We start from the raw sequence: 24,883 nt of genomic DNA, 5'->3' as shown, positions 1-24,883 counted from the left end.
CGTGTGGCTGGTGCACTCAAGGGCACGCGCAGTGACTGACCCCCCGGAGAAACGAGATGGGCCACTGAGCACCGGCCACACAGGCTGACCCGAAGCCGGCAAGAAAACTCAGTGCAGAGACTCTCCAGAACGTTCCTGAGAGCACCACCCCCCACCCCGCCCCGAGGCAGAGGCCCCGCTGTCCTGCCCACCAGCAGGTGGAGGGCAGCTTGGGCCCCACCTGGGACCTGACCTGGGAGCCCTGGGCGCCCCTCCCCAGGGGGGCCCGTCACCACACACGCCTTTGCACAGACACGTGAAAGTGAGGTGTCCCAGAGCCGCCCTGCACACTCAGGGGCCGGGGTGTGTCACTGCATTCAGTGGTTTCCCAGGGGCCTGCACGAAGGATCTCCAGTGCTGAAAGATCGCTGACTTTTCCGGAACACTTCAGCCTAACCAACTGATGCTGAATATTTCTGCCCAGATGTGTCCAACCTAATTAGCGTTTAAAACGTAAAAATGAGCTACAGAATGAACACCACAGCCTCTGTGGGACCTCAACTTAAAAAGAAAACATGATTGACAGACACTTGGGAACGAGAGACGGGACCCCCCGAGGGGCCCAGTAGCGAGGGCCCTTCTCGCAGGAACACGACGCTCAGACGCGGGGTCCACTCCAGGCAGCAGCGGAGCCCACAGCCCGGCTGAGCCGCCGTCAGACTGTCTCGTCACGCGATTCTCTGTGTTCTTTTCTGACGCTGCAGAGGCTGAGGAAAGTTCACCAACACCGTTCCCTATCAGTTTCGGCAGAAAGCGCTATGCTCCAAACTGGCGTTGTGTCAACCTGCAGAGCGCAGACCTCTCGGGGGACCTGGGTGGACGGCACCCGGCCTCCAGCGGCTCCGGCTCAGGCCTCGAAGAGCCTGTGGAAGGCGGGCCCGACCTCGGCGACCATGTCGGAGGTGGTGGTGGCGCGTCCGTGCTTCTGGAAGGCCTGCTGGCTGCACTGCCGGGTGAGGGCGCAGGCGCCGAAGGCGGCCACGAGCAGCGGGCTGGGCCTATGGGGAGAGGTCTCAGGGGCGGCCCCGCACCCCGTGGGTCCCGCCTGCCGCCCCGGGACCCACACTGGCAAGCTCAAGTCTAAGGGCCTCTGAGATAGCCTCCCTACAGTGAACACAACCGGCAACCAGGATATGGACGATTCCGATGGACGAGCATCAGAAACAGACGTGCGTGTGGGGAGGGTCGACACGGCCGTTGCCCCAGGTGACCACACACAGCACCTGGCCAGCGTCAGCGCCCGCTGTGTTCTAGGACCTGGAGGATGCTGAGGTCGGGGACACCTCACTACGTCACTGAGACCCCGGGGACACCTGCTTGCTCTGTCACTGAGACCCCCCGGGACACCTGCTCGCCATGTCGCTGACACTCTCCGGGATACCTGCTCACTATGTCACTGAGACCCCCGGGACACCTGCTCATCACATCACTGAGACCCCCCAGGACGCCTGCTCGCCGTGTCACTGGGCCTGCCAGCACGCTGTCTGCACACACCCCACGGGTGTGCGGTGACCCTGCAGGCTGGCACCGTCACTGTGGCCAGGATGGGTGCAGAGAGCAGAGGTCTAGGTCCCAAGGGGTGGGGGTGTCCCAGCTCCCTCTACACCATCCGGGGAGGGCCCCCCAGCTCAGCCCGGCCGCCTCGTGGAGACTCATCTGCCAACAGGAGCTCCCCGGACCTCCGTGTCCCCCGCCATGAGAGCTGTTCTGAGGGCAGGTGCTGCAGAGCCCGGGCAGCGTCCCCCCTCCAGCAGGGAGGGGAGCAGGGAGAACCATCGGGGCCCGGAGGCCGTCCAGCCAGGGGGACAGGGCCGCTTCCTGCAGCCAGACCAGTGTCAGGGATCAACCTGGCCAGCCCTGGGAGCCCTCCCTGTGACACCAGCGTTTCACCAGGAGCATTATAGTCTGCTGCTTACTACACGTACGAGCCGCTCAAACGGGAGGGACGAGGTGGGACTTACCCGCCAGTCTTCTCAGGGCCCGCGCGGAGGGCCCAGTGCGCCAGGACGCCCAGGGAGCCCGACAGGAGGTCCCCTTGCCCCCCGCACCTGCGGCCGCTGCCCTCCTGGCTGCACACAAGCACTGCGGAGAAGAGGACGCGCTGGGGGCACCCTCCACTCCTTCTCCCCGCCGTCCCCACACGGCCGCCTCTCCAGGCGAGCACGGCAGGAGGCCGCCCCCAAACCAGCACCCGGGGTCTGAGGGGACAAGCTCGCCCACCCCCAGGGCACCTCGTCCACCCGGAGACTCAGAGCTGCTGGCGCCCCAGCTGGGACTTGTCTGCACTGTGACAAGTTTCCATTTCTTTTTGTCTGAAGCCATCGTGACTCTGACTGTGTCAGGGTTCAGAGCACCTTCTAGCATCTGAAGAACCCACAGCCTCAGGGTCCCTCGGAGAATGCTCGCTGCATCTCCTGTGCAGCGTGTGTGTGCGCACGTGCATGTGTGTGGTGAGTGCATGTGTATGGGGTGTTAGTGTGTGTGTGGTGTGTGTGTGCGCGCACGTGCCTGTGTGTGGTGAGTGCATATGTATGGACTGTGTGACTGCGTGTGAGTGTGCGGTGAGTGCACATGTGCACGTGCATGTGTGTGGTGTGTGTAGTGTGTGAGTGCGTGTGTGTGGTGTGTGTGTAGTGTGTGAGTGCGTGTGTGTGGTGTGTGTAGTGTGAGTGTGTGAGTACGTGGGTGTGCACGTGCATGTGTGTGGCGTGTGTGTAGTGTGAGTGTGCGTGTGGTGTGTGTGAGTGCGTGGGTGTGCATGTGCATGGTGTGTGAGTGCGTGTGGTGTGTGTGCAGTGTGTGTGTGTACATGGGTGTGCACGTGCATGCGTGTGGTGTGTGTGCAGTGTGAGTGTGTGTGTGAGTGTGTGTGTGGTGTGTGTGTGGTGTGTGTGTGGTATGTGTGTAGTGTGAGTGTGTGAGTGCGTGGGTGTGCAGGTGCATGTGTGTGGTGTGTGAGTGCGTGTGTGTAGTGTGAGTGCGATGCCACTGGGGGACTGGGGCGGCGGGAGGAGTCTGCGGGGCGCCGGGGCGGGGAGGACTCTGCAGGGAGCAGAGGCCTCACGCCCAGAGCCCCGGGCAGGACACAGGCTGCCAGCGGCCCCCAAGGCTGCACTTGGTGCCTGGGGGCTCCCGCACCCCCGGCCGCTCCTTGGGGTCCCCACTTTCCGGGCGCCGCTGTAAGACTGAATGAGCAGCAGGGAGACACTCAGCACCCGCGCATGTCTGCAGTGAGGGGGCGGCCCTCCCTGGGCCACCACACACAGCAGGGACGGAGCGTCAGCCGCCTCGCCGCGGTCAGCCCGGGCCAGCATGCCCCACTGCGGCCACCTCCCCGTGCAGAAGACCGAGGAACAGGACAGGCAGGCTCTCTGCGGTCAGGGACAAGCGGTCCTCCTGGGGCTGGTGCCCAGCGTGGCCGTACCAGCCGGCCGACACGCGGTGTGAGGCCTGCGGCCACTCACCCTGCTCGCCGTCAGAGATCACGTCCTGCTCCCCCTTCTGCACCACGGTGACATTGCCCAGGGCCTGGCTGAGTCTCAGCACAGCTCCATGACGGTCCCCGCCATCCAGAGGTGCCCCCAGCTAGACAGGAGCACAGACACGTCCTCATTGGACACAAAGAGCCCGTCTGCCCAGGTCCCAACTCGTCTGGGGGCCTGCCCGGCACCTGCTGACCGAGCTCGGCCCTGAGGCCCAGGCCATCCGCACTCCAGGCAGACACCAACACGGCGCTCAGGGCAGAAACACCGCAGGGCGCCCGCCCCGACCTGTCCTGGCAGAGTCAGGCCCCTGGCCCACGGCAGGGAGTCTGCAGGTTTGCCCGAGTGACACAGCGCAGAAGGATGAAGAGCGACATGCATGGGCATGAACACGTAAGGACGCTGGACGGACAGACGCAGCTGACCCGTCAACAATTTCGGTGTGAATGTCGCAGTCCTTACATGTGGGCTGTCTTAATTCAGGCTGGCTGAATCCACGGAGGTGGAGCCGCACGTGTGGAGGAACCGTGCTGACCGACCCTCAGGTTCTCAGCAGCGTGCAGGCGGCAGCACCTAACCCCGTGCTGTGGGGTCAGCCGTGCGGTTTGATCTCATCCTCACAAACCCTGTGACGTGGACCCCATCCCACCCCACCTGTTAGAGGAGGGGATGCAGGGCAGGGACGAAGCGATTGCCTGGGGGGCCCAGAGGCCGGGCTGACTCCAGAGCCCACCACCCAGCTTTCACCCCATCAAGGACGCTGACCGGAGAATGCCCTGGAGTGAACGCAGTCACCCGCCTAGGTGGCTGGCTGACTCACCACAGCCTCGGACAGTCTGCCGAACTCCACGTGGTTGGGGGTGAGGACTGCCCTCCGGTAGCCCTGGATGAGTGCCGGCTGCTGGGCGATGAGCCAGAGCCCATCCTGCAGACGAGGACTCAGGTCACTCGGGCGGCCGCAGGGGCCGTGGTGAAGAGGGGGCAGGGCAGGGGCCACACTCACCGCATCGATGACCACGGGGACGCCCCTGGCCTTGGACGCTTCTAGAATGCCCTGCAAGAAAGGAAGGCAGCTGAGCACTGAGCCCGTCACCTGAGGAAAGCTGAAAGAAACAGCAGTTCTGACGGATTCCACACCAGGCCATCAACACACACACGGGAAATCATAAAGCAAGTGCAAAACACAATCAGAAAAGCCCCTCTGTAGGGCCGGCACGGGACCCTGAACACACGAGCCACGGAACCACCGCCACTGCTGGGCCCCACGCCAGTCCATGGAGGCCGACTCCAGGCTGGCATTTCCAAATCCTAACAGTTACGGACCCTCGGGATTCGGGGTCAGAAATCTGACGTCTCAAGAAGCACCCGGCTCTTCTGTTTTTACGCACTTCTCGTAAGTCACATTTCATGTGTTTTTAAAGGAGTGACTAACCGTTAACAGTGAATAAGGCTCTTTTCTGGCCTCATGCAATTGTCCTAAAACTGACTGTGGTGATGGCTGCAAACTCTGTGAATACCCTAAAAGCCATGCAACTGTGCACTTTAAATGAATGAATTGTATGCCATGTAAAAATCTTGCTAAAATTGCTGAAAAGAAAAGCAGGAAACTGAATCCCAGAGAAACTAAATTACATCCCTGAGGTGGTCATGTAGCAAGGAAATTGCTTTTTTTGAATTTTACTGAGATTTTTACATGCCATTCAATTCATTCATTTAAAGCTTACAGTTTGCAGCCATCACGACTGCAACATTTTGCAATCATCACGTCCCCTGGGTCAGGGTGACAGGGGTGCCGCCGGTACCAGCTGTTCTGAGTCCCGTGCCGACTGGGCCCCTGCAGGACGCTCTGCAGACGTGGCTCTCTGTGACTGGGGGCACGCCGCCCTCACGGGAGTGCCAGACCACAAGCCGAGCAGGCTGCCGGCAGCCCTGGCGGCGGGGCACCACGAGCCTGACCCGAGCAGAGCCACCGTGAACGCTGCTCAGCCCAGAATGGGACCCGCAGTACCGCCCAGGCCACAGCAGGAGGGCCTGCGCCCCAGAGGGGACCCACCCAGCGCGGTCTTATTCTACATGCGTCTCTCCTCATTCCCCTTCCTCCTCTGTCCCCTAACCCCAACTCCTCCACCAGGAGTGTCACAGGAAACACTTCAGACTTCCCGCGATCAGAGTGGTCTCCTGGGAGAGCCCAAGGCTACCTTGACGTTCTCCAGAAGAGTGTCATCTCTGCCGAGGCCGGGCCCCACCACCAGGGCGTGCAGTCGGGGTAGCCACTGCTCCACGTCGCGGACAGCGTCAGGGCTGTCTCTGAACAAGGAGGAGACGCACCAATGGCTTATTTTCACATGTTCGTTTCCTTTATTGATGACACTACAGACGTCTGGCAGATGTCCCCCAGGGTCCTTTTCCTGTCCCAGGACACCCTTCTGGCCTCCTCCACGCCCATACCCCCCACCCGTCTGCTCCCTGCTGCCTGCACACCAGGCCCTCCCACCCACACACACCCTGCCTCCCGCTTTAAACACCATCCACCCGGCCCTTCTCCTCCACAGGGTGCCCCCAGGACCCGACAAGAGCCTCCCAGTGGGACCCCTGCCACTCCTGGGCCCCAAGGGCTTATTCTCAACACAGTGGCCTGACGAGCCTTTAAAAGCCTCAGGCTCCACAGAGCCTCTGCGGGCACTTGAAGAAACTGTGGGCTCCCCTGTCTCATGTAAGTCAAAGCCAAAGCCCTTACGATGACGCTCATGACCTGCACCGCGCGGCCTGGAGCCTCTGCGGTCGCCTGGCCCGGCCTGAGCACCCACGCTGAGTGCCTCCAGTGTGAGCTCCTACACCCTTTCCCCACCCACCCCGTGTCCGCCGGCCTCACTGGACACCATGCCCTGTGCCACTGCCCACCACCAGCCCACGAACAATCACGCCTGCCTGACGCGCACCCGCGTCCCCGTCCAGGGACGCCCGTGGCCCCACCCCACTCACAGAACGGGGTGCACGATCAGCTCCGGGCTGTAGGACTTGATCACGGGCGCGGCCTCCTGGGTGCAGAACACGTGGGACAGGTCCGCGCCCTGGGGAGGGGCACAGCAGGTGGCTCAGGCGGAACTCGCCTGACAGACGCCCAGAGCGCGCGGCCCGGCTGCAACCGCCCCGACCCCAGCATGGTCCACAGGAGCGCCCACCGCCGCAGTTCGACCTCACCAGGAGGCGGCTGAGAAGGCCCTGGCCAGCGGCAGAGCCTGGGAAAGGCCTGGAGTGAAAGGCGGACACTGCTGCCACGCAAGAGGAGCCTGGTGGGCTACAGTCCAGGGGTCGTAAAGAGCGGGACGGGACTGAGCGGCCGAACAAGGGGCAGGCCACCAGCAGCCAGACGGCGTCCCCATGAGGTCTGTGGGCTGCAGGGTCCACCTTAAGATCCCCAGGCCACCAGGTCCTCGGGATGCGCGAGATCAAAATGCCTGGGCAGTGGCCACGGTGAAAAGGTGTCCACCGCTTGTGTGAGGCCTGAAAAGGCAGCCCGGGATCACCGTGGCAAGGGGCACTTCTAATAAAACTTTAAGAGAAAAATGAGTCCCCATCTGAGTTACCCTGTGGCTACACAAAAGGTCAGGGTAGATTAAAAGGTGTCTCTCACCCAAGGTTACCTGAAACGTTAGCAAGATTTCTATCAGAAAACATCTGCTGCAGTCATATTTAAATGATCTGACACTTGCACTAAAAAAACTCTAACAAAGAAGCTATAAGCAAACATACCACTTTGAGAGCTGAGATTGCTGCAAAATAGGGGGCTCCAGTGTACCTAAGGAAATATTTAGTCAAAAGTAGAATGAGGCAAGCATTATCCAGACCTCAATAGAAAAATTATCTCCTAGTACATACTAGTTCAGCAAGATTTCCATCAACTGAAAAAAACTTCTTTCAATTCCAGGAATAATTAATTGCAAAATATAATAGCATCTACAATACCAGTAAAAATCATAAACTTTCTAGGAATTAACCTTATAAAAACACATGGTAACTCTACAGGGAAAATTTTTAAACCTATTAAAGTATAGCAGAGATATACACTTGATGAGACGACTTAATATTATAAAGCTGACACTTCTCTCTAGACTAATACAGACACAGAAAGCACTGGATTTACCGGAAATGCCCACAGGTACAAGAAAGAGAAAATGCAACACCAACTGAACAGGACCGGGGTTCTGTTGGCAAGGAGGACGGGTGGCGATGCGTGTTGGGGGAAAACCAAAAAACAAAAACTCCGGAGGTCTGAGAAGCCAGGGAGAGTTCGCCAAAGGCCTCTGCAGAGAGGGAGTGTGCTCAAGGCCAGAGCCCCGGGACTGGACAGTACCCCAGGGGCAGGACCCAGGCCCTGAGAGCACGGTGAGTGGAGGCCACGGTCACCTCGCCCAGTCAGGGCCCCCTGCTTTCTCTGCTGTTCAAGCAAATGTTCCTCATGGAAAAATACTGTCATAGTATCAGCCGAAACTTGGAAATGATTCCTGACCAACAGACAGACGGACGGGTGGATGATGCATCACTTACTCCCGGCAGCCTCCCACCACGCCGATCCTTCCATCCTGCCCTTTGTGCTTCTTGGTGGTTAGAGAAGGTACCACGTTTCTCACCAGCTGTAAGGTATTTTCCATGTCCTTTACTGAGTGTGCTTTATGCAGCGAAAATGCTCTTTTTAACACTGAAAAACAGGAAAATGTTCAGAAAGGTAAACAGCTATCAATATATATAAAAAACAGAGACACTAATCAAAATACTTCCCAAAGCTGACTTAACTTGAATGCTGCAGACTTTTATTCAGTAGTTCATTTCATTTCCATAAGAAAATGAGGTTTAGAAATAACAACACAACACTTAACAGATATGGTTAAGTACCAGATTTACTTTGAAATGTATCAGAAGTCTTGGAAGTCTACTTAACCCTTCAGAAAGCTTTCCTAAATGCACTATTATTTACTGAGCTACACAAATTTCACCACAATCTTCCTGTAAGCTTATTAGGTCTCGTCTCCCTCTTTGTTACTTTCCACTGTCTATTCAAGCCAGACAGGTTCATGTCCTTCCCAATTTAGTTTTCTAGTCTTGGCTCCCATGCTCAGTTAGTTACTAATCAAGTATCTAATCAACCTGGAAATGGCATTCTAAATGAAGAACACATCTTACACTGGGCTCAAAGTGGTTTTTCACTTCTCTGGCCATGCCATAAAGCACACAGGATCTTAGTTCCCTGACCTGAGATCAAACCTGGGCCCCCCCACAGTGGAAGCATGGAATCTTAACCACGGGACAGCCAGGTAAGTCCCCAAGGTGGCATTTTAAAATAGTCTGATCCCTGAACTGTCTATAAACAGCTAATTTTAATCGGTCTTTTCTTGAAAAACTTCCTGTGCTGTATGTTTTGCCATGTTGTTTAAAACATCTCAACTGTGAGAGAAATTCTATGTTCTGTAGAGCCCAATGTATGAACAGATAAAGCACGCATTTTCTTTAGAATTACAGGATCTTTGCTGATGCGAACAACACTTTCACAAAAAAGGCATCCAATGTTTTTATCTTCCCATTATCTCAGCAGTGGAGAAAAACTACACGCGGGTCATAAGTTCAAGTGAAGACCAGAAGCTGACTCAGCTCCATATGGTAAAACAGCTTTATCTTAATATTGCTCATACTGTTCTACTTTTCATTCAACAAAATTATTCAAGTAATATTCTTTAGTGAGTAGATGTAAATGCTTCCTTAGTTGATACATCAGATGCTTAGACCCAAGATGTAAAAAGAATATTAATTACCATCCAATCAAACACCTTCCCACTTTCTTTCAAGTCAACACAGGATTAAAACTCCAAATAGAACCACTGTAAACCTGTGGCCATGAAAAGGCACAAGAAGGCTTGCTCAACTGTCAGCCTAGCCACTGACCCTCGATTCCAGCCCAGCCTGACAGGCCACCGAGGTGCTGGGCCAACAATCAGCTCTCACCCTCCCCCCACCAGTCCCGTCTGCACCCCGAGTTCCCAGCCACGTGCTGCCTTCCCACCGTGCACAGTGGCGGTGAGACACACCTGTGTGGGCGCCGCGGCCAGCTGCAGGACAGGAACCTGAGCTGTTACAGGAGAATTTAGGGGCGGCCCTGCGGACCACTGACGGCCGTCTGTGCGGTCAAGGTGCTCTCCAGGCACCTGTTTCAACATGACTGGCCAATGAGAGCCCATCAGAGAATGGCCGCCCCTCCAAACACCCCGGAACAGTAAACACAGCTGCTTTCTAAAGACTGGTCGCTGAGCCCAAACTTAGCAGTCACCCGAGGATTACTCTGGGTTCCTTACAATGTTCTGGGTTTATCAGTTACCATTACTTTAATCTAAGCACCTAGCTACACACAAAACACCCCTAAGACTACCCCTCTACCTCTGCAGAATGCTGTAGGTAGGGTTCCCACCTGTGACTTAAGGGCTGGACTCCACCCGCAACCACCTTGGACAGAGTCTGGCACAAAATAAGCCACTCAGTAAATGTCTGATGAATTAAAGGCATCGTGGTTCACTCTTCACCAGAAGCCAGCTTATCCTTCTTTTAGACGAGGAAACAGACTCAGAGACAGACCTGCAAAGACGCCATGGTTATGAATGGATAAGCCTGAGCAGAACACACGGTTTCACCAAAATGCTGTCACTTTCAGGCAGAAAAAAAATTTTAATTTTTTTAAAAAATCAATCACACCACCAACCAAAAGACAAGTCAAATCCTTCTCATGTGCCTTCTGAAAGCAATCTGTGATGGGTAAAAAAAAAAACCACTGCTGAAAAAAAAAAGCATATCACTGTTGAGAAGTACAGTAGTTTTAGTTAACTGCAACTGTTTGAATGCAAAGCACAACCCACGTTGCTCATCCGTAACATTCAGCTGAGATGAATACGTGTTCCTGAAAGAGCCATAGGAAGATCAATAAAATTTCCCTACACTCCACAGAAAAGCAAGTTTCAGCTAGCTCTCTAATATACACCATTTGGACTTTCCCACAGAAATACTGAAACATACACACCACAAACCTAAGGATAAAAAGGCCTTGAGGAGAGGCAACTTGAAATTTACCCCATTAAGCAATTTGTCTTCACACAATTCTGAATCTGGAGGAACAGGTCAAACCTGTCTGGTTTTTGTCTGTGTTCAACGAATGTGGCTGAGGAGAGTTAAATAGATTTCTTTACTCTGGGCTGTTTTCTAGAATTACTTGCCACTCACAACTGTGCAATCTCAGCAATTCCATGTGAACTGTGGCTAATGTGGAACCCCTGACAACAATCTTCAAATTAACCTGGAGATGCCCTATGGCCTGAGGGGAAGTCAGTGACCTGCGATTCTGTTTCTTTCTCTGGTAAAACGTTCAGCAGGTCGGCCTAATGATGAAACCTCAAGAAGACTCAAAGAGAAATCTTGCTAGACCATGGCAGTATGGATTTTAGACAAACAGCGACCAACAACAAAAAAATCGTGGTGAGGGGGTTGGGCCTGGGCTGGCGTGCCTGAGGGAGCGCAGCAGCTGAGGCAACTGGGGTGCACAGCCCCCCCACGGCTCTGCCCCGGGGTACCCGCTGACGAGGGGCACGGCCAGCGTGCGTCTCCCCGGTCCAGCCCCTTTAGGGGGGAGCCTGGCTCAGAGCCCCCCTCTGCCACGGTGGAGGGCAGCAGGCTCCCCACGCCGTCGTGACAAGGGAGGCGCAGGCCAACCGACGCCCTGAAGACCCTCTCCTCAGACTCGTGAGGAACAAACACCCCGAACACCGAGGACGCGCTCGTCCGGTTCACCCTGCTCCTCCGCCCTCCTCTTCAGCAGCCGAGGCCGGGCCCTCGGGGTCACTCGGCGGCCCCCCTCCACACGCCAAGGGGCCCCCACGGCGGCGCCCCCCGCCCGGACCCGCGGACGAGTACCTGCATCCAGCGGCGGCCCGTAGAGCGCCAACGCGGCCGAGAGCACCGCCACCACGGCAGCGCCGGCGACCGCGGCCCCTGCCCGGACGGCCATGCCCCGGGAGGCCGGGAGCGCGCTTACCTGGCCGGCAGCCCCAGACCGCCCGGCAGCCGGGACCCACCGCCATCCGCGGACTTCCGGGCTCCCGGCAGTCCCCGCGCCGCCTCGGGGCCCGCAGCCCACGGCGGACTTCCGGGCTCCCAGTCGCCCCCGCGCGGCCGCAGGCGTCCAGCTCTCTGCGGACTTACGGGCTGCGCAGCCCGCGCTCTAGCCGGAAGCGGGCTCCCGACTCCCCGGGGTTCCTGATCCCGGCCCGCTCCACCCGCGGGCTGGCCTCCGCCGGTCCCTGGGGACTGTTTTTTTGTTTTTGGTTTTAAAGAAGTATTTATTTTATTTATTTGGCAGCGCCAGATCTTAGCCAATAAAGGTGCGTCTAGTCAAAGCTTTGGTTTTCCTCGTAGTCATGTATGGATGTGAGAGTTGGACCCTAAAGAAAGCTGAGTGCCAAAGAATTGATGCTTCTGAACTGTGGTGTTGGAGAAGACTCTTGAGAGTCCTTTGGACTGCAAGGATATCCAACCAGTCCATCCTAAAGGAGATCAGTCCTGAATATTCATTGGAAGGACTGATGCTAAAGCTGAAACCTGATGCGAAGAGCTGACTCATTTGAAAAGACCCTGATGCTGGGAAAGATTGAAAGCGGGAGGAGAAGGGGACGACAGAGGATGAGATGGTTGGATGGCATCGCGGACTGGATGGACATAAGTTTGAGCAAGCTCCAGGAGTTGGTGATGGACAGAGAAGCCTGGAGTGCTGCAGTCCATGGGGTCGCAAAGAGTTGGACGCGACTGAGCGACTGAACCGAACTGATCTTAGTTGGTGCATGTGGGATCTAGTTCCCTGACCAGGGGTCAAATCCCAGCCCCCTACGCTGGGAGCGTGGAGTCTTAGCCACTGGGCCACCAGGGAAGTCCCTCAGCAGCTTTCTTAAAAACACGAATAAAGTAATCAGTGAAAACTTAGATTCTGTTATTGATCGGCTTGGCTATGACTGACCGTCTACTTCAGCTATTGCTGCATCAGTTGGAGGGTGAGGATGAACTTCTGTAGTTTCACTGCAACCTCTTCTCATTGGTCAGTTTGATGAGATCAGGGACCAGAATCATTATTAAGAACTCCAGTGATGAAAGCCTGCTCACGTTTGTCACATTTGCCGAGGACGCTGCATGTGTCTCACTTTCTCCTACATAAAATCCAGGAGCATATTTCTCCATCCTTTCTCCCTGCATTTACCAAATAGTCACACTGAGCTGAATCTGAGATCATGGAATTCACCTTATTCATCCCTAATCAGGAAGTTAGGCTGAGAGGAAATAAAACATCTAGTTGTGTGTGTGCACGTTTGCACACTTATGTGTCAGCCACCAGTAAATGAAGTGACAGGCTTTTCTCAATAGCTCTAATCTCAAAGACTTGAGAAGGCCCACGTTTCTGACAAAAATATAATAATAAATATAAAGTTTTATATATAATTTTATTTAATTGTATAATATATATATATAAAATAAAAATATGATTCCTCTTCTATAATCACAACATAAAGAAAAAATACAAGCTGCGTTGAGTCTGGATATAAGATGTCTAATTCCTGCACAGTGGCTTGGAGAATTTGGGAGAGGTGTCTGAACTTTCTGAGTCAGAGTTTTCATCACCAAAAATTGAAATTAGATTAGCTAGCCTCTAATATTTCTGTCAGTTCTTGAAATATACATGCTTAATCTAGTAATACATTCTGTTTATATTTTATCTTTGATTTAGTTTGTGACTTATTGTTTTAAAGTCCTGTAAGAGGAACAGAAATGTGGTTGGGTTTTGTCAATAATCTAGGATTTAAATGGAGCAAGTGCCGAATAAGATTCAAATACCTCCCCTACATCTTTTTTTCAATTGAAGTTCTTATCCAGAATAAAATTACAGAAACCCCCTGGAAGGGTGGTGTCACCTGATTGGACATATCCTCTATACCTAAGACAACAAGCTCCATCAACCTCAAAGGTTCAGCCTCTCTGCTAAATTAGGCTATGTTTCTCAGTTATTCTTGGCAAATTGTGTAACGGAGGCAAGAAAGCCTTTCCTCTGCCCATTAGGGTACGAGGCTGAGAATTAAACTGGAAAAAGACAGATTAACAGGAGGAAAGACAAATTCTACTTGTTGTTAATATTTTAATTTTTCTCCCATGAAAGGAGACCTTCATAGGAAAAAAAGACCCAAAGAAGCAGTATGATTAGGAGCGGGACGGCGAAGGGGGTGTGTATATGCCGTTTTAACAAAAGGTGATAAGCTGTGGACACGTGACGCGACAAAGGAAAAGCTTTGGGCTTTCAGGACTGGAGCGCTGGGGAAAGGTGGTACCTGGGGCCACTGCTGGGGCCATGGGCTCCTCGGTGAGGTCTAGTCTATCAGACACACCCTGGCTCTGTCACCGTCTCCAGAGATACAGCTTGTCCTTCCCTTCCGGGTGGGACAGAGGGCGAGCCCCTCGCCGTGGCTGCCAGGTGGAGGGCAGAGAGCTTCTCTGGTGTCTGCTGTTTCCTAATTGGCTTCAGCTCAGAAGGATCTTTATGCCAAAGTGGCCTGCTGGAGGGTGGCAATCATTTGCAATATACCTGGGAATGGAGGCTTCAACAGTGTTGTCCACTTGACCTTTCTGTGATGGAAATGTTCTCTATCTGTGCTTTTACTCCAGTAGCCATGAGCCCTCTGTGTCTATGGAGTCCATGGCACGTGGCCAGTGCCACAGAGGGACTGAATTCTGCATTTGAATTAACTTAAATTTAGATAGGCACACGCGATCTGCCGTGCAGGGCGGTACAGCTCTAGTATATTAAGGGCCTAAACAATTGAAAAATATTTAGGTTAGCTTTGGGCTTCCCTGGTGGCGCTAGTGGTAAAGAATCTGCCTGTCTGTGCAAGAAATTCTAGAGTCTTGGGCTCAATCCCTTGGTTGGAGAGAACCCCTGGAGGGGGAGATGGCAACCTGCTCCAGTATTCTTGCCTGGGAAATTCCATGGACAGAGGAGCCTGGTTCCGCAAAGAGCTGGACATGCTTGAGGGCACGCACACACGTCAACTTTGAGCAGGAGAAATTTCAGCTTGTGCTGTATCGTGTGCTATACCCATCGCTCCAGGTCACATTTCATCCTGGGATGTTCGTTTTTTCAGTTGCTCCATGTTTACCTGGAGTACCCTCAACTGTCTCTAGAATGAAATGTCCTCAAGGTGAGTAATTTTGGATGATCATCATTTCTGTAAGCAGTTCTACAAATTGGCCTAAACCTAACCATCTTTACCAGACAGTTCTGTATTTATGTCTGATCCTTCAGACGTCATTCAAGTAGAACTTCTGCTGGAGGTAAGTAAGAAATGAACTCAGGAGTCAATTATGAAATTTTATCTTGGCAGTGAGAGGAACATACACCTTTCTAGAGTCTTGAGTCACCATTGTTTCTGCGAAATCTTTTCTTCTTGGCAGAAGTTACATCTGCAGGCCTTGTTAAGAGTCGATGTCTGACATTCACACTTACATTGTGTCTTGAAGAAATAGCCTGAAGCAGATGTTGGCAAACTGGCAGGTGGCCTTGAACATGAGATCCAGGAATTTGAGTCCAATCCAGGAAGCAGGGTGACCTAGTGAAGAATCTTAAGGAGAGGATTAGACCTTCTGTTTGCTTTGTGAGCATAATGATTTTATGGGTCAGAGTCATTTCTTGTAGCTGACTCAGGGGCAAGTTAAAGAAAAGAGAGAGAGAGAAGCCAGGCTGCATTTATCATGCTTAGGGAATATGGTACTATTAAATTTAAAACAATGGTTGGCATAGTCAACCAACTTAATAGGTAGAGAAAAAACGATGCAGTCCAAGTTTGTGGAGGGAAATCATTTGCTTATTCTATAGGCCACATGAGTCACTAAGTAAAAATCTGAGCATTGAAGTTTTATCACCCTCCATCTAGGAGATGTGAGGAGCAATTAGGAAGGATGAATAATAAGGATGTAGCATTTTATGTCAGCTTAGATCACCAATAAATACTCTAGAGAAAAGCAGAGACCACACTGTCTGTCTTAAAAGGCCAGAGGAATGCATCTGATGTCCCCGTGATCAGTACAGTGAGAGGGATGTGCAGTTTTGCTTCTGTGGAAATTAAGACACGCTCGGTGCCTGACCAGGCTTCTCACACTGGGCTCCTAACTTCGGAGGTGCTGACAGCTAGAACTTAAACATACCTATGTTTTTTTTTTCTTGCAGGGGATGGGGAGCGTGACACCGTGCTCCTGTAGAGGGGAGTAAGACCCAGACACCCAGCGGAGGCAGGGCGGCATCTGAGTGTGATCTACCCTCCCCACTCTGGCTAACTTACAGCTCCAGCCTTCCTAAGACTCCCTTCCTCAGCCGAACGGTGAACTCTGTGTTAATCCGTGAGAAAAAGAAGGTCTTAGGTGTTGCGCTGGTGGGTCGGTGTTATGGGCGGACTTTTCTTTCTTTTTGCTGACTTCACTCGTTTTGTCTGTTTCTCTTTTTTTGGCCCTGCCACACAGCATGTGAGATCCTAGTTCGCCGATCAGGGATCAAACCCGAGCCCCTTCCCTTGGAAGCATGGAGTCCTAATCACTGGACCTCCAGGGAAGGAAGTCCCTGACTCTGCTTTTGTGCAGCTGACAGATAGCATTCAAAGGGAAAGTGTTCTGCTTGCTGTCTGAACAGCCTGTCTCCAGTGCTGGAGGGACTCTGGAGGGAGATTGGGGAGCAATCAGGCAGGCCGAGGTGAGGGCAGAGTGCTGCCGTCAGCCACAGGCTGGTGGGTGTCGACTGACATAATCAGTAAACGGTCTACAATACGAATGGAAAAGGGCTTTATCGGAGCCACACTGAAGACTGGCTGGGAAGCCCGCTTCCCGGGTGACTCTGAGAAGCTGCTCCAGAGAAGCAGGGTTTCCAGTAGTTTTATATCTTGTCAGAACAAGGAACATTAAGCCAGTCAGGGATTTATTTCGAGGAAACACACACGCACACAGATTAGCACGTACACAGAAGATCAGCCTGCCCTCGCACCTCGGGAGGGAGTCTGCACATCAAAGGAGGACCAGTGCTGGAGTCCCAGGACAGGAGGCATTATTTTTAACACGGACCTTCTTCACTTCTGGCCAGTGTGCCCTTTTCTTGAACAATTAAAGCAGATGTGCAATGTGTGTTTGAGAGGCCATAAACAGGCTACTTTAGTTAGCACCAAATTCAGGTTAAATCAGGTACCAGCCAGAATGACTTCCCTGTATCTCAATATGTGAACACTTATTTTATTGCTGGTGGTAAGGACGTGTGATGAATGCTGCCCTACTGATAATATGTTGGTGTTTGCAAACAGGCTTCTGCTTCTAGTTTTAGCACATGGGGAGACAGGCCTGACACATCCTTATAAAGACAGCTCTGGGAGACTTCCCTGGTGGTCCAGTGGTTAAGCCTTTGTGTTTCTACTGCTGGGGGAGCAGGTGAGATCCCTGGTCAGGAAACTAAGATCATACATGCCGAGAGGTATAGACAAAAAAAAAACAACTGAAATCAGTAAATGACTTTTCAAAAAGACAGTTCTGCCCTAGCTCTCCCTCCTGAGTCTGCTCTCTGCATCTGGCCTCTACTCCTGCCCTGTAAGTAGGTCCATCAGCATCGTTTTTCTAGATTCTGTATATAAGCATTAAAAGGCGATATTTGTGTTTTTCTTTCTGACTTACTTCACTCTGCATGACAAGCTGTAGGTTCACCCACAGCACTGCAACAGACTCAGTTTTGTTCCTTTTTCTGGCTCAGTAATAATTCACTGTGGGCTTCTCAGGTGGTGCTGGAGGTAAAGAACCTTCCTGTCAGTGCAGGAGACATGAGCGACTCGGATTCGACCCCTGGATGGGGAAGATCCCCTGGAGGAGGGCACGGCAACCCACTCCAGCCTTCTTGCCTGGAGAATCCCACGGACAGAGGAGCCTGGCGGGTACAGTCCGTGGGGTCGCAGAGTCGGACACGACTGAATCGACTTAGCATATGCGCTCTACTGTGCATATGTACCACGTCTTTTTTACCCATTTGTCGGTCGATGGGCATCTCGGTTGCTTCCACGTCCTCATTATTGTAAACAGTGCTCCAGTAAACTTGAGGGTACTTCCGTTTTTCTTTTTTTTTGAATTACAGTTTTCTCAGGGTATATGCTCAGTAGTGGGATTACTGGGTCATATGCTAGTTCTATGTTTAGTTTTTTAAGGAATCTCCATGCTGTTTTCTACCGTGGCTCTATCAGCATTTAGGATTATTGTGGGGCCAGGCAAGGAGATGTGTGGCTCATGTTCTAAAAAGCCCCAAGCTCCCCCAGGGTTTCAGCAAAAAAAATTTTTTAATTTTTATTTATTTATTTGGCTATGCCAGGTCCTAGTTGTGGAATGTGGGATCTAGTTCCCCAGCAGGAATCAAATCTGGGCCCCCTGGAGCAGGAGCATGGAGTCTTAGCCGTTGGACCAGCAGGGATGTCCCAGGCAAAGTGTTTTAAAAAGTCAGGTGAGGATTGGGGTTGCAGTGTATGTGATCAGCTTGTACAGGGTTCTCTGATTGATTGGCAGGTGATGAGGTAACAGGGTGGAGTCTCAGGAGTCAACATTCTCAGTCCTTAGGCACCAGGAAGCCTGGGGCTGTGAGCTCCTGGTCATCACTGACTTGACATCTTCCCTTTGTTGGGGGTAGAGGGTGTCACGTCTGCAAAACTCAGGAAATGTGCATCAAGTACTATCGTCTATCCAACAGGTACTTCAGAGAGGACCTAAAGCAGAGGATGTGGGGGAGGCCCGTCCCTGTCCTGGGAAGGCCCCGGGAGGTCCTGCTCAGCTACAATGAATTGGACCGCATCCCACCTCGCAAGGAGAAGAGTAGCTCCAAGGATCTGCGGGAAAGGAAAGGATTTAAAAGGTGGAGGCGGGTGGAGGGAGGGGATTTTGAGCAAAGAATGCATTGTTGGAGGCAAGGTCTCACTCCTCCCAGAGATGGAAGGGGTCTAGGAGTCAAGATTACCCCTAAAAAATATATATATATATATTACCCCTAGTGGCCAGCAGGAAATGCCAGGGTGGCTGATGCAAGATCACATTCCGGGGAAGTCAGACATGTCCTTAGGTTAGGTATTAAGTCTTGGTCTGCTGCCATGGGCCCAAGACGACCGATTCCATCGCAGGCCTGCGGTTTCCTTCTTCACAAAAGAAAAAACAATGGCGATGGGGCAGTCCCACTTCTGGGAATTTTCCTTGAGGACAGATTCCCACAGATTCCAGAGGAAACAAGCCTTGTTGGTGTTCATCCAACCGCGCTTGGGAGCGTGGAGGCTTAGAAACGACCTGCAAGCAGAGTGTGAAGGCCGGGGGTGCTCCCTCACAGACGGTGCTCTCTGTTCACGCACCACGGCGCCTCTGAAACTCACTGTTAGGTTTCTGTGGGTGCGGTCAGGGACTCTCCGGGAGAGTGTTCCAATGGCTTCTAGTAAATTAACTAATGCTGCTTATTTGTGGATAATGCAATCCGAAGTGTTTTTAAATTTTTGCTTCCTAGCATTTTAAATTGTAGGGTATAGTTCGGGCGAGGCAGAAAAGGAAAGACGACCTCCACAGAAGTAGGTTACCTTTATTCAGGCAAGGAGGGGCGACAGTCGGCATGACGACCAGGCTGAGCGCCGAGAGGGATCAGGGAGGCTTCATACTTATAGGGAGGTTTGTGGAGGCGATAAGGGAAACGTCAATCAGGCGGGATATTTTGAGTATTCTTTTGTTGAGATGACATTTGTAGTTGGGCAGGGGGTGATAAGTCTTCTGGGCGGGTGTAGGGGGTGGAAGGTTTCTGGACAGGGGGTGATAAGTCCCAGATAGATGCAACCGGCCTGGAGCGTCAGGGTGGAACTAAAGTTATGCTTTGTTTTCTCCGAAGTTAGATGATTCAGCAAGGGGCCTTTGAGGCTGTTGTTCTCTTTTCTAGGCCCAAAAGACTCCTTCATGAATGATCACCGGTGTTGTAAATCACTATCACGTATTAAAGAGTTTTTATTGCAAACAGAAGAGGAATGATAGTCACTCCTGAAAGGAGCCTCTTGGTCCCCAGGCCCTCGGGGGCTGCGCTCCTGGGCTGACCCTGCCCGAGGAGACCCAGAGTCTGTCTAACGGGAAGCCGGGCCCAGCCCAGAGGAGGCAGTCGGAGTGGGGGCCACCTCTGTGTGGCCTTGCCCGCTTTCCTCCAGCTGCTGAAACAAAGTATCACAAGGCTGCCCTTGAAACAGCTGAAGTCTGTCCCCCCGTCCCTGGAGTGGGGACATCTGAGATCAAGGCGTCTGCAGGGAGTCCACACAGAGGGCCCTCCCGGCGTCTCTGGCTTCGGGGGTCGCCAGCACCCCTGACCTGAGATGGTATCCCTCCAGCCCCCGCCTCTGGCATCACGTGGCTCCTCATCTCCGTGTCTTGGGGACTGGATTCTCCCCTTTAACAAGCACACTCCTCGTCCAGGGTCAGCCCCTCCCCTGTTCTCCAGAAAGACCTCATCTTAACTGTTAACAGTCACGTCGAGTACCACCCTGTCTCCAAGCCAGGTCACCGTTGGAGGTCTGGGGAGCTAGGGCTTCCGCGTTTCTTTCGGAGAGACACAATTCAACCAAAGCAGCAGTTTAGCTGCAGACCCTGACCTGGCTTTGGGTAGGGTGGGACCCTGTCCTGGGTCCACTGGGCCTGCCCCGACGGGCTCTGAATGTCCAGCGTCGATGGCCGTGGCAGGTCCGCAGGGCATCATGAACTCAGGCCCAGAGGTGGCCCCGAGCACACCCCACAGACACCCACCCCGGGGAAAGCCTTGTCGAGCTGAGAGTCTCACCCTGGGTGACATCAGCTCAGTGAACTTCAGAATCCCCACGGACTCCCAGGGAACAGCAAGCTGACAAGGGCTTATGTGAGGAAGACAGCAGATGGCCATCCTTCTCCCCCTGGACGTCCCTCAAACCCTCGCGCTCAGGTGGACCCCAGTAGGGTCCTCAGGAATCCTGAGGGCTCACCCCTTCCTTGACTCTGGATTAGGAGAGTACTACCCCCGTCGCCAGTAGGGGGCGCAAGAACCTGCCTTGGAAGTCACAGTATTTGCGGAGCTTGGGCTGGTCTTGGGGGTTCTAAACATCGCCCCACGTTAGAATCATCGGCAGGGCTTTTACAAAATGCTACTTCCTGTGCAACCTACATTTGGAATATTTTCACTCATCAAACAGCAGTTGTTAAGATTTGTCTGTCACATAAGTGCTGGACAAAGTCCCACTGACAGTAACACTTCAGGATGTTTGGACTGAAATACTGCAGCTTAAACACAACTTCACCAACCACACTCTTCCTCCATCCCAAAGCCCTAAATACTCTGAATGGTGCGAGGAGATATAGTTGCAATGAAAAGGAAACAGTGCATCTTAAGCTTTTCATTTGGTCCTTCCAATAAAAGTCCATCCCATTTTTTCCCCAGGTTCAAACTTAATTTTAGATCTGCTTTTTTTTTCCTTCTCAAAAGTAATATGCATTCATTGTAGAAGACGTGAAAAATACAGAAAAGCGCAAATAGAACAACAGAAACAAGTAGAACCCCTCTATATCAATTGCTTGCTTCTTAAAACCTAAGACTCAGTCAGTGGTAAACAATTTTTAAAAATTAACTTCAAGTTATAAATAGTTCATCACAGTTCCTCTAAATTATTTGAGATCCATGTTAATATTTACTCAAGTAGCTTGAAGAATTAGTTCCTTAATCATTAAAACTGGATCTTTTATAGAAACGTTTGTCCAATGAGGCAATAAAAAGAACTTGTTTTTCTAAAGAATAAAAGACAGTTGGAATGCAGACCTGAGCATCGCTCCTCGCTGGTTCTCAGATATGGTTCTAAATGATTAATGCCTGGGAAGAAGTTTTCTGGTTCTGTCCTGTAATATACAGTTACCCATGGTCAGTTAGGGCCAGAGAAATAGAGAATTAAGTCAAACAAGAGACACGGGAAAGAGGTAACTAGGACCCAAAATATGATCAGCTAGTATCTGACAATGCTTGAGAGCCACACTGCAGACGAGTCACTGCTCATAAATGATGAATGTCTCAAGGTGGAGTCTGAGTGGCCCGGTGCCTTCTTTAAGGATGGGTGACAGCCAGCAGCATGGCCCGTGCTGGCTCTGGCGGGTCACACGGCCGGGAGGCACTGTTTTCAGATTCCCGTCTGTTCCCGTCGCAGCCCCAGACTGCAGTAAGTATGCGGGGAAAGGAAAGCTCATTTATTTCCCGTGGGTAGAATAAAGCAAGTATTACCTTAGTCCGTTTAGGCGGCTATAACAGAATACTACAGACTGCGTGGCTTGTAAGCAACAGAAACCTGTGTCTCCCAGTTCTGGGGGCTGGAAGGTCGAGAGGAAGATGCAGGCAGCTTCAGGGCTGTGTCCTCAGTGGGGGACGGGGCTGAGAGCTCTGGGGGGCCCGGTCCCTTTCATAACGTGCTGCTTGCAAGATCACGGCATCCGGCCCCATCACTTCATGGCAAGTAGATGGGGAAACAGTGGAAACAGTGGCTGACTTTATTTTTCTGGGCTCCAAAATCACTACAGTTGGTGATTGCAGACATGAAATTAAAAGACGCTTACTCCTTGGAAGGAAAGTTATGACCAACCTAGAAAGCATATTAAAAAGCAGAGACATTACTTTGCCAACAAAGGTCTGTCTTTTCCAGCAGTCATGCATGGATGTGAGAGTTGGACTATAAAGAAAGCTGAGCGCCGAAGAACTGATGCTTTTGAACTGTGGTGTTGGAGAAGACTCTTGAGAGTCCCTTGGACTGCAAGGAGATCCAACCAGTCCATCCTAAAGGAGATCAGTCCTGGGTGTTCATTGGAAGGACTGATGCTGAAGCTGAAACTCCAATGCTTTGGCCACCTGATATGAAGAGCTGACTCATTTGAAAAGACCCTGATGCTGGGAAAGATTGAGGACAGGAGGAGAAGGGGACGACAGAGGATGAGATGGTTGGATGGCGTCACCGACTCCATGGACATGAGTTTGGGTGGACTCCGGGAGTTGGTGATGGACAGGGAGGCCTGGCGTGCTGCAATTCATGGGGTCACAAAGAGTCGGACATGACTGAGTGACTGAACTGAACTGAACTGATCGCATTCATGAGGGTTCCACCCTTATGATACAATCACCTCCCAAACGTCCCGCCTCCTAACGTCATCACTGTGGGGTGAGGATTTCAACACGGGAATATGGGCCGAGGGACACAGATGTCCAGTCCCTGGCGAGTATGTATCTGTAGGCCTTAGAAATGAGAAGTAAAGCGTGCGACAAACTGTGGGCGCCTGGGCCTGTTTCCTCCGGGAATCGCTGAGACTCCGGCCTTCCCATCTCTGGAGGCTCAGCACGCGTCAGGGAGTCTGGACCAGGCGTGCCTGCAGAGAGAGCCTTCTGCTCAGACTCTAAGCGAGGTCTCCGTGGGGTCTGACGAAACCCACCAGGCCCCACCGAGGGATGGGAAGGTTACTGTAGACCAAGATGCCTGAGATCCAGCCGATGGAGCAGGAAGCCTTTTTGGAGCTTCTTTTATCTGGTTACAGGGTTAAAGACGGCACTTCCTTCTCTCATGGGGGGAGGAGGCTGACTCCTCACAAGGGGATGGGAAACTGCCCAGGGAAACATCATACCAGCTGCCACGCCTCCCAGGTATTCCCCTGAAGGCCCCTGTGTCTCCTGGTAGGAGCCCTTTCTGCCCCCTTCCCCCTGTAGCCAGCTGCCCAGGGGGCCTCTGCGTCTGAACGTACTCAGATGGATGTGAATAAAACGTGCTTTCTCTCCTCCTGTTACTCTGTCTCCTGGTAATTTTTCAGCCCCCCGCCCCCACTGACTCAACAGTCCAGATTTCAAGGGGGCATTCTGGGGTTTCGTAACTCGCCCCACGTTGGACTCTGAAGACTGCCGTGTGCTGCCCCACCTCTGCCCATGGGTGGGATCTTTCGGTCTCTCTTCCCTGTAAAGCCTTCAAGCCTCATCGTGATGCAATCTGAGAAGCTTACAGGAACTAGGAAATCTTGAGATAAGGATTTCTCAAGGTTGCTTAAGAGCTCCAGCACCAGCGGAGGCTTAAAACCCTGTGATGGATTTCATTCAGAACAAATACAGTCATTATTTCTTCTTTATTTTTCTTTTTCTTTTTTTTTTTTTTAATTTTTTTATTAGTTGGAGGCTAATTACTTCACAAACTTCTTTATTTTTCAAAGCATCAGAAATTCTGGAGTCTTTAAAAAAGACGTTTTTACACACCGACTCTTGGCAGGATTTAGGTTTGACTCCAGTGGGGCCCAAGTTCTGTTTCAAGGAAATTAGGCAACTTTACATGCAACAGAAGCTTCAGGGCATGAAGACTTATGGGATATTTCGCAAGTGTATGGTGAGTTTATTTAAAAAGCGAACTCCTGCGATCAAGGGTGGATCCTGGGGAGGCCCTGTAGTCAGGAAGATGGGAAGGCCACGGGGAGAGATTTTCACAAAGAAGGAACTGAGAAACAGGGTCGAAGGCTAGGAAGGCACTGGAAGACTGAGTGACCGTTTCATGGGTCACCGGTGACGGGCGACCGCAGTCTCAGGGAGGCTGGGGGAGCAGGCTCCCTGGAGGAAGTGGCACCGCTCAGCACTGAGGGGCTCTGCGACCCCGAAGAGGTCGGAGGGGAAAGGGAGGCTGCCCGGGGAGGAGGAGGGATGTGGCCGAGCAGGATCCCGGAAGATGGAGCTGAGCATCCAGAGGGATGAGAAAACGAGACACGGGCGTGGTGGGAAGTGGAATATCTCAAGGGACCAGGAGAAGTGAACAGTAAGACCGAAGAGGTGATGGTGGACAGATGAGCGTGACCAGGAAAAGCCTTCCATGGACAGTGTCTTAACAATGTCCAAAACGCTGATCAATCACTACAAACTGAAGGCAGTGAATGTAGGGTTCCTGTTCCCTCTGGATGGGGAAGTTCACATGGTTTCGCAAGAGGCCGCAGAGCTGTTAAACCCGAATGCTAGGTTAGCTGGGAAGGGGCGAGCAACGTCCAAATGCAGATTGATCACCAGCCCGGGGTGATGTCAGAGGGGCCGCAGGCGGGCTGAGCACACACAGCCCGGCCTCTGAGCGGCAGGGCTGGCCCGTCTGCGATCAGAGACCAGGCAGGAGGAGTGAGGTCAGCCCAGGTGTCAGCCGAGAGCGGGGGGCATCAGACTTGAGCTGCTCGGACTCACCCGGAGTGGGTGGGGCTTGAGAGAAGCC

At 52.6% G+C, this 24,883-nt stretch overlaps 1 protein-coding gene and 2 long non-coding RNA genes across 5 annotated transcripts; 2 read left to right on the top strand and 1 right to left on the bottom strand.

Moving 5' to 3' along the window:
• Positions 1 to 530: 530 nt before the first annotated feature.
• NAXD (NAD(P)HX dehydratase) lies at positions 531 to 11,734 on the bottom strand. Of its 3 annotated transcripts, none has more exons than XM_043891795.1 (10): positions 11,590 to 11,734; positions 8,070 to 8,220; positions 7,275 to 7,320; positions 6,504 to 6,592; positions 5,720 to 5,828; positions 4,525 to 4,575; positions 4,342 to 4,446; positions 3,504 to 3,624; positions 2,001 to 2,121; positions 531 to 1,037 (listed from the first exon to the last, which is right to left on the bottom strand). In XM_043891795.1, the coding sequence occupies exons 1-10, from the start codon at positions 11,633 to 11,635 to the stop codon at positions 887 to 889; spliced, it is 990 nt and encodes a 329-aa protein (XP_043747730.1). In that variant the 5' UTR covers positions 11,636 to 11,734; the 3' UTR covers positions 531 to 886. The 3 variants fall into 3 exon arrangements, with proteins under 3 accessions (XP_043747730.1, XP_043747729.1, XP_043747731.1); XM_043891794.1 differs by having other exon boundaries at positions 11,469 to 11,669; XM_043891796.1 differs by lacking the exon at positions 11,590 to 11,734 and adding an exon at positions 9,979 to 10,112.
• On the top strand, positions 2,905 to 7,088 carry LOC122686624. The gene is made up of 2 exons (XR_006338860.1): positions 2,905 to 4,914; positions 5,653 to 7,088. It is a non-coding gene; the product is annotated as an uncharacterized LOC122686624 (long non-coding RNA).
• An 822-nt stretch (positions 11,735 to 12,556) lies between the features above and the next one.
• On the top strand, positions 12,557 to 15,863 carry LOC122687024. Its single transcript, XR_006338991.1, has 3 exons — positions 12,557 to 12,598; positions 14,732 to 14,788; positions 15,814 to 15,863. It is a non-coding gene; the product is annotated as an uncharacterized LOC122687024 (long non-coding RNA).
• Positions 15,864 to 24,883: the final 9,020 nt, after the last annotated feature.

Source organism: Cervus elaphus, chromosome 30, assembly GCF_910594005.1.
Source record: "Cervus elaphus chromosome 30, mCerEla1.1, whole genome shotgun sequence".
Lineage (NCBI taxonomy): Eukaryota > Metazoa > Chordata > Mammalia > Artiodactyla > Cervidae > Cervus > Cervus elaphus.
This window is presented reverse-complemented; position numbering and strand designations above follow the sequence as displayed.

Coding starts and splice junctions, on each gene's coding strand:
- NAXD (XM_043891794.1), bottom strand. CDS start 11,562: ATGGCCGTCCGGGCAGGGGCCGCGGTCGCCGGCGCTGCCGTGGTGGCG. Junction 3,625..4,341: donor GCAGACTGTCCGAGGCTGTG/GTGAGTCAGCCA, acceptor GCTCCTGTCTAG/CTGGGGGCACCTCTGGATGG. Junction 2,122..3,503: donor GATCTCTGACGGCGAGCAGG/GTGAGTGGCCGC, acceptor TCTTCTCCGCAG/TGCTTGTGTGCAGCCAGGAG.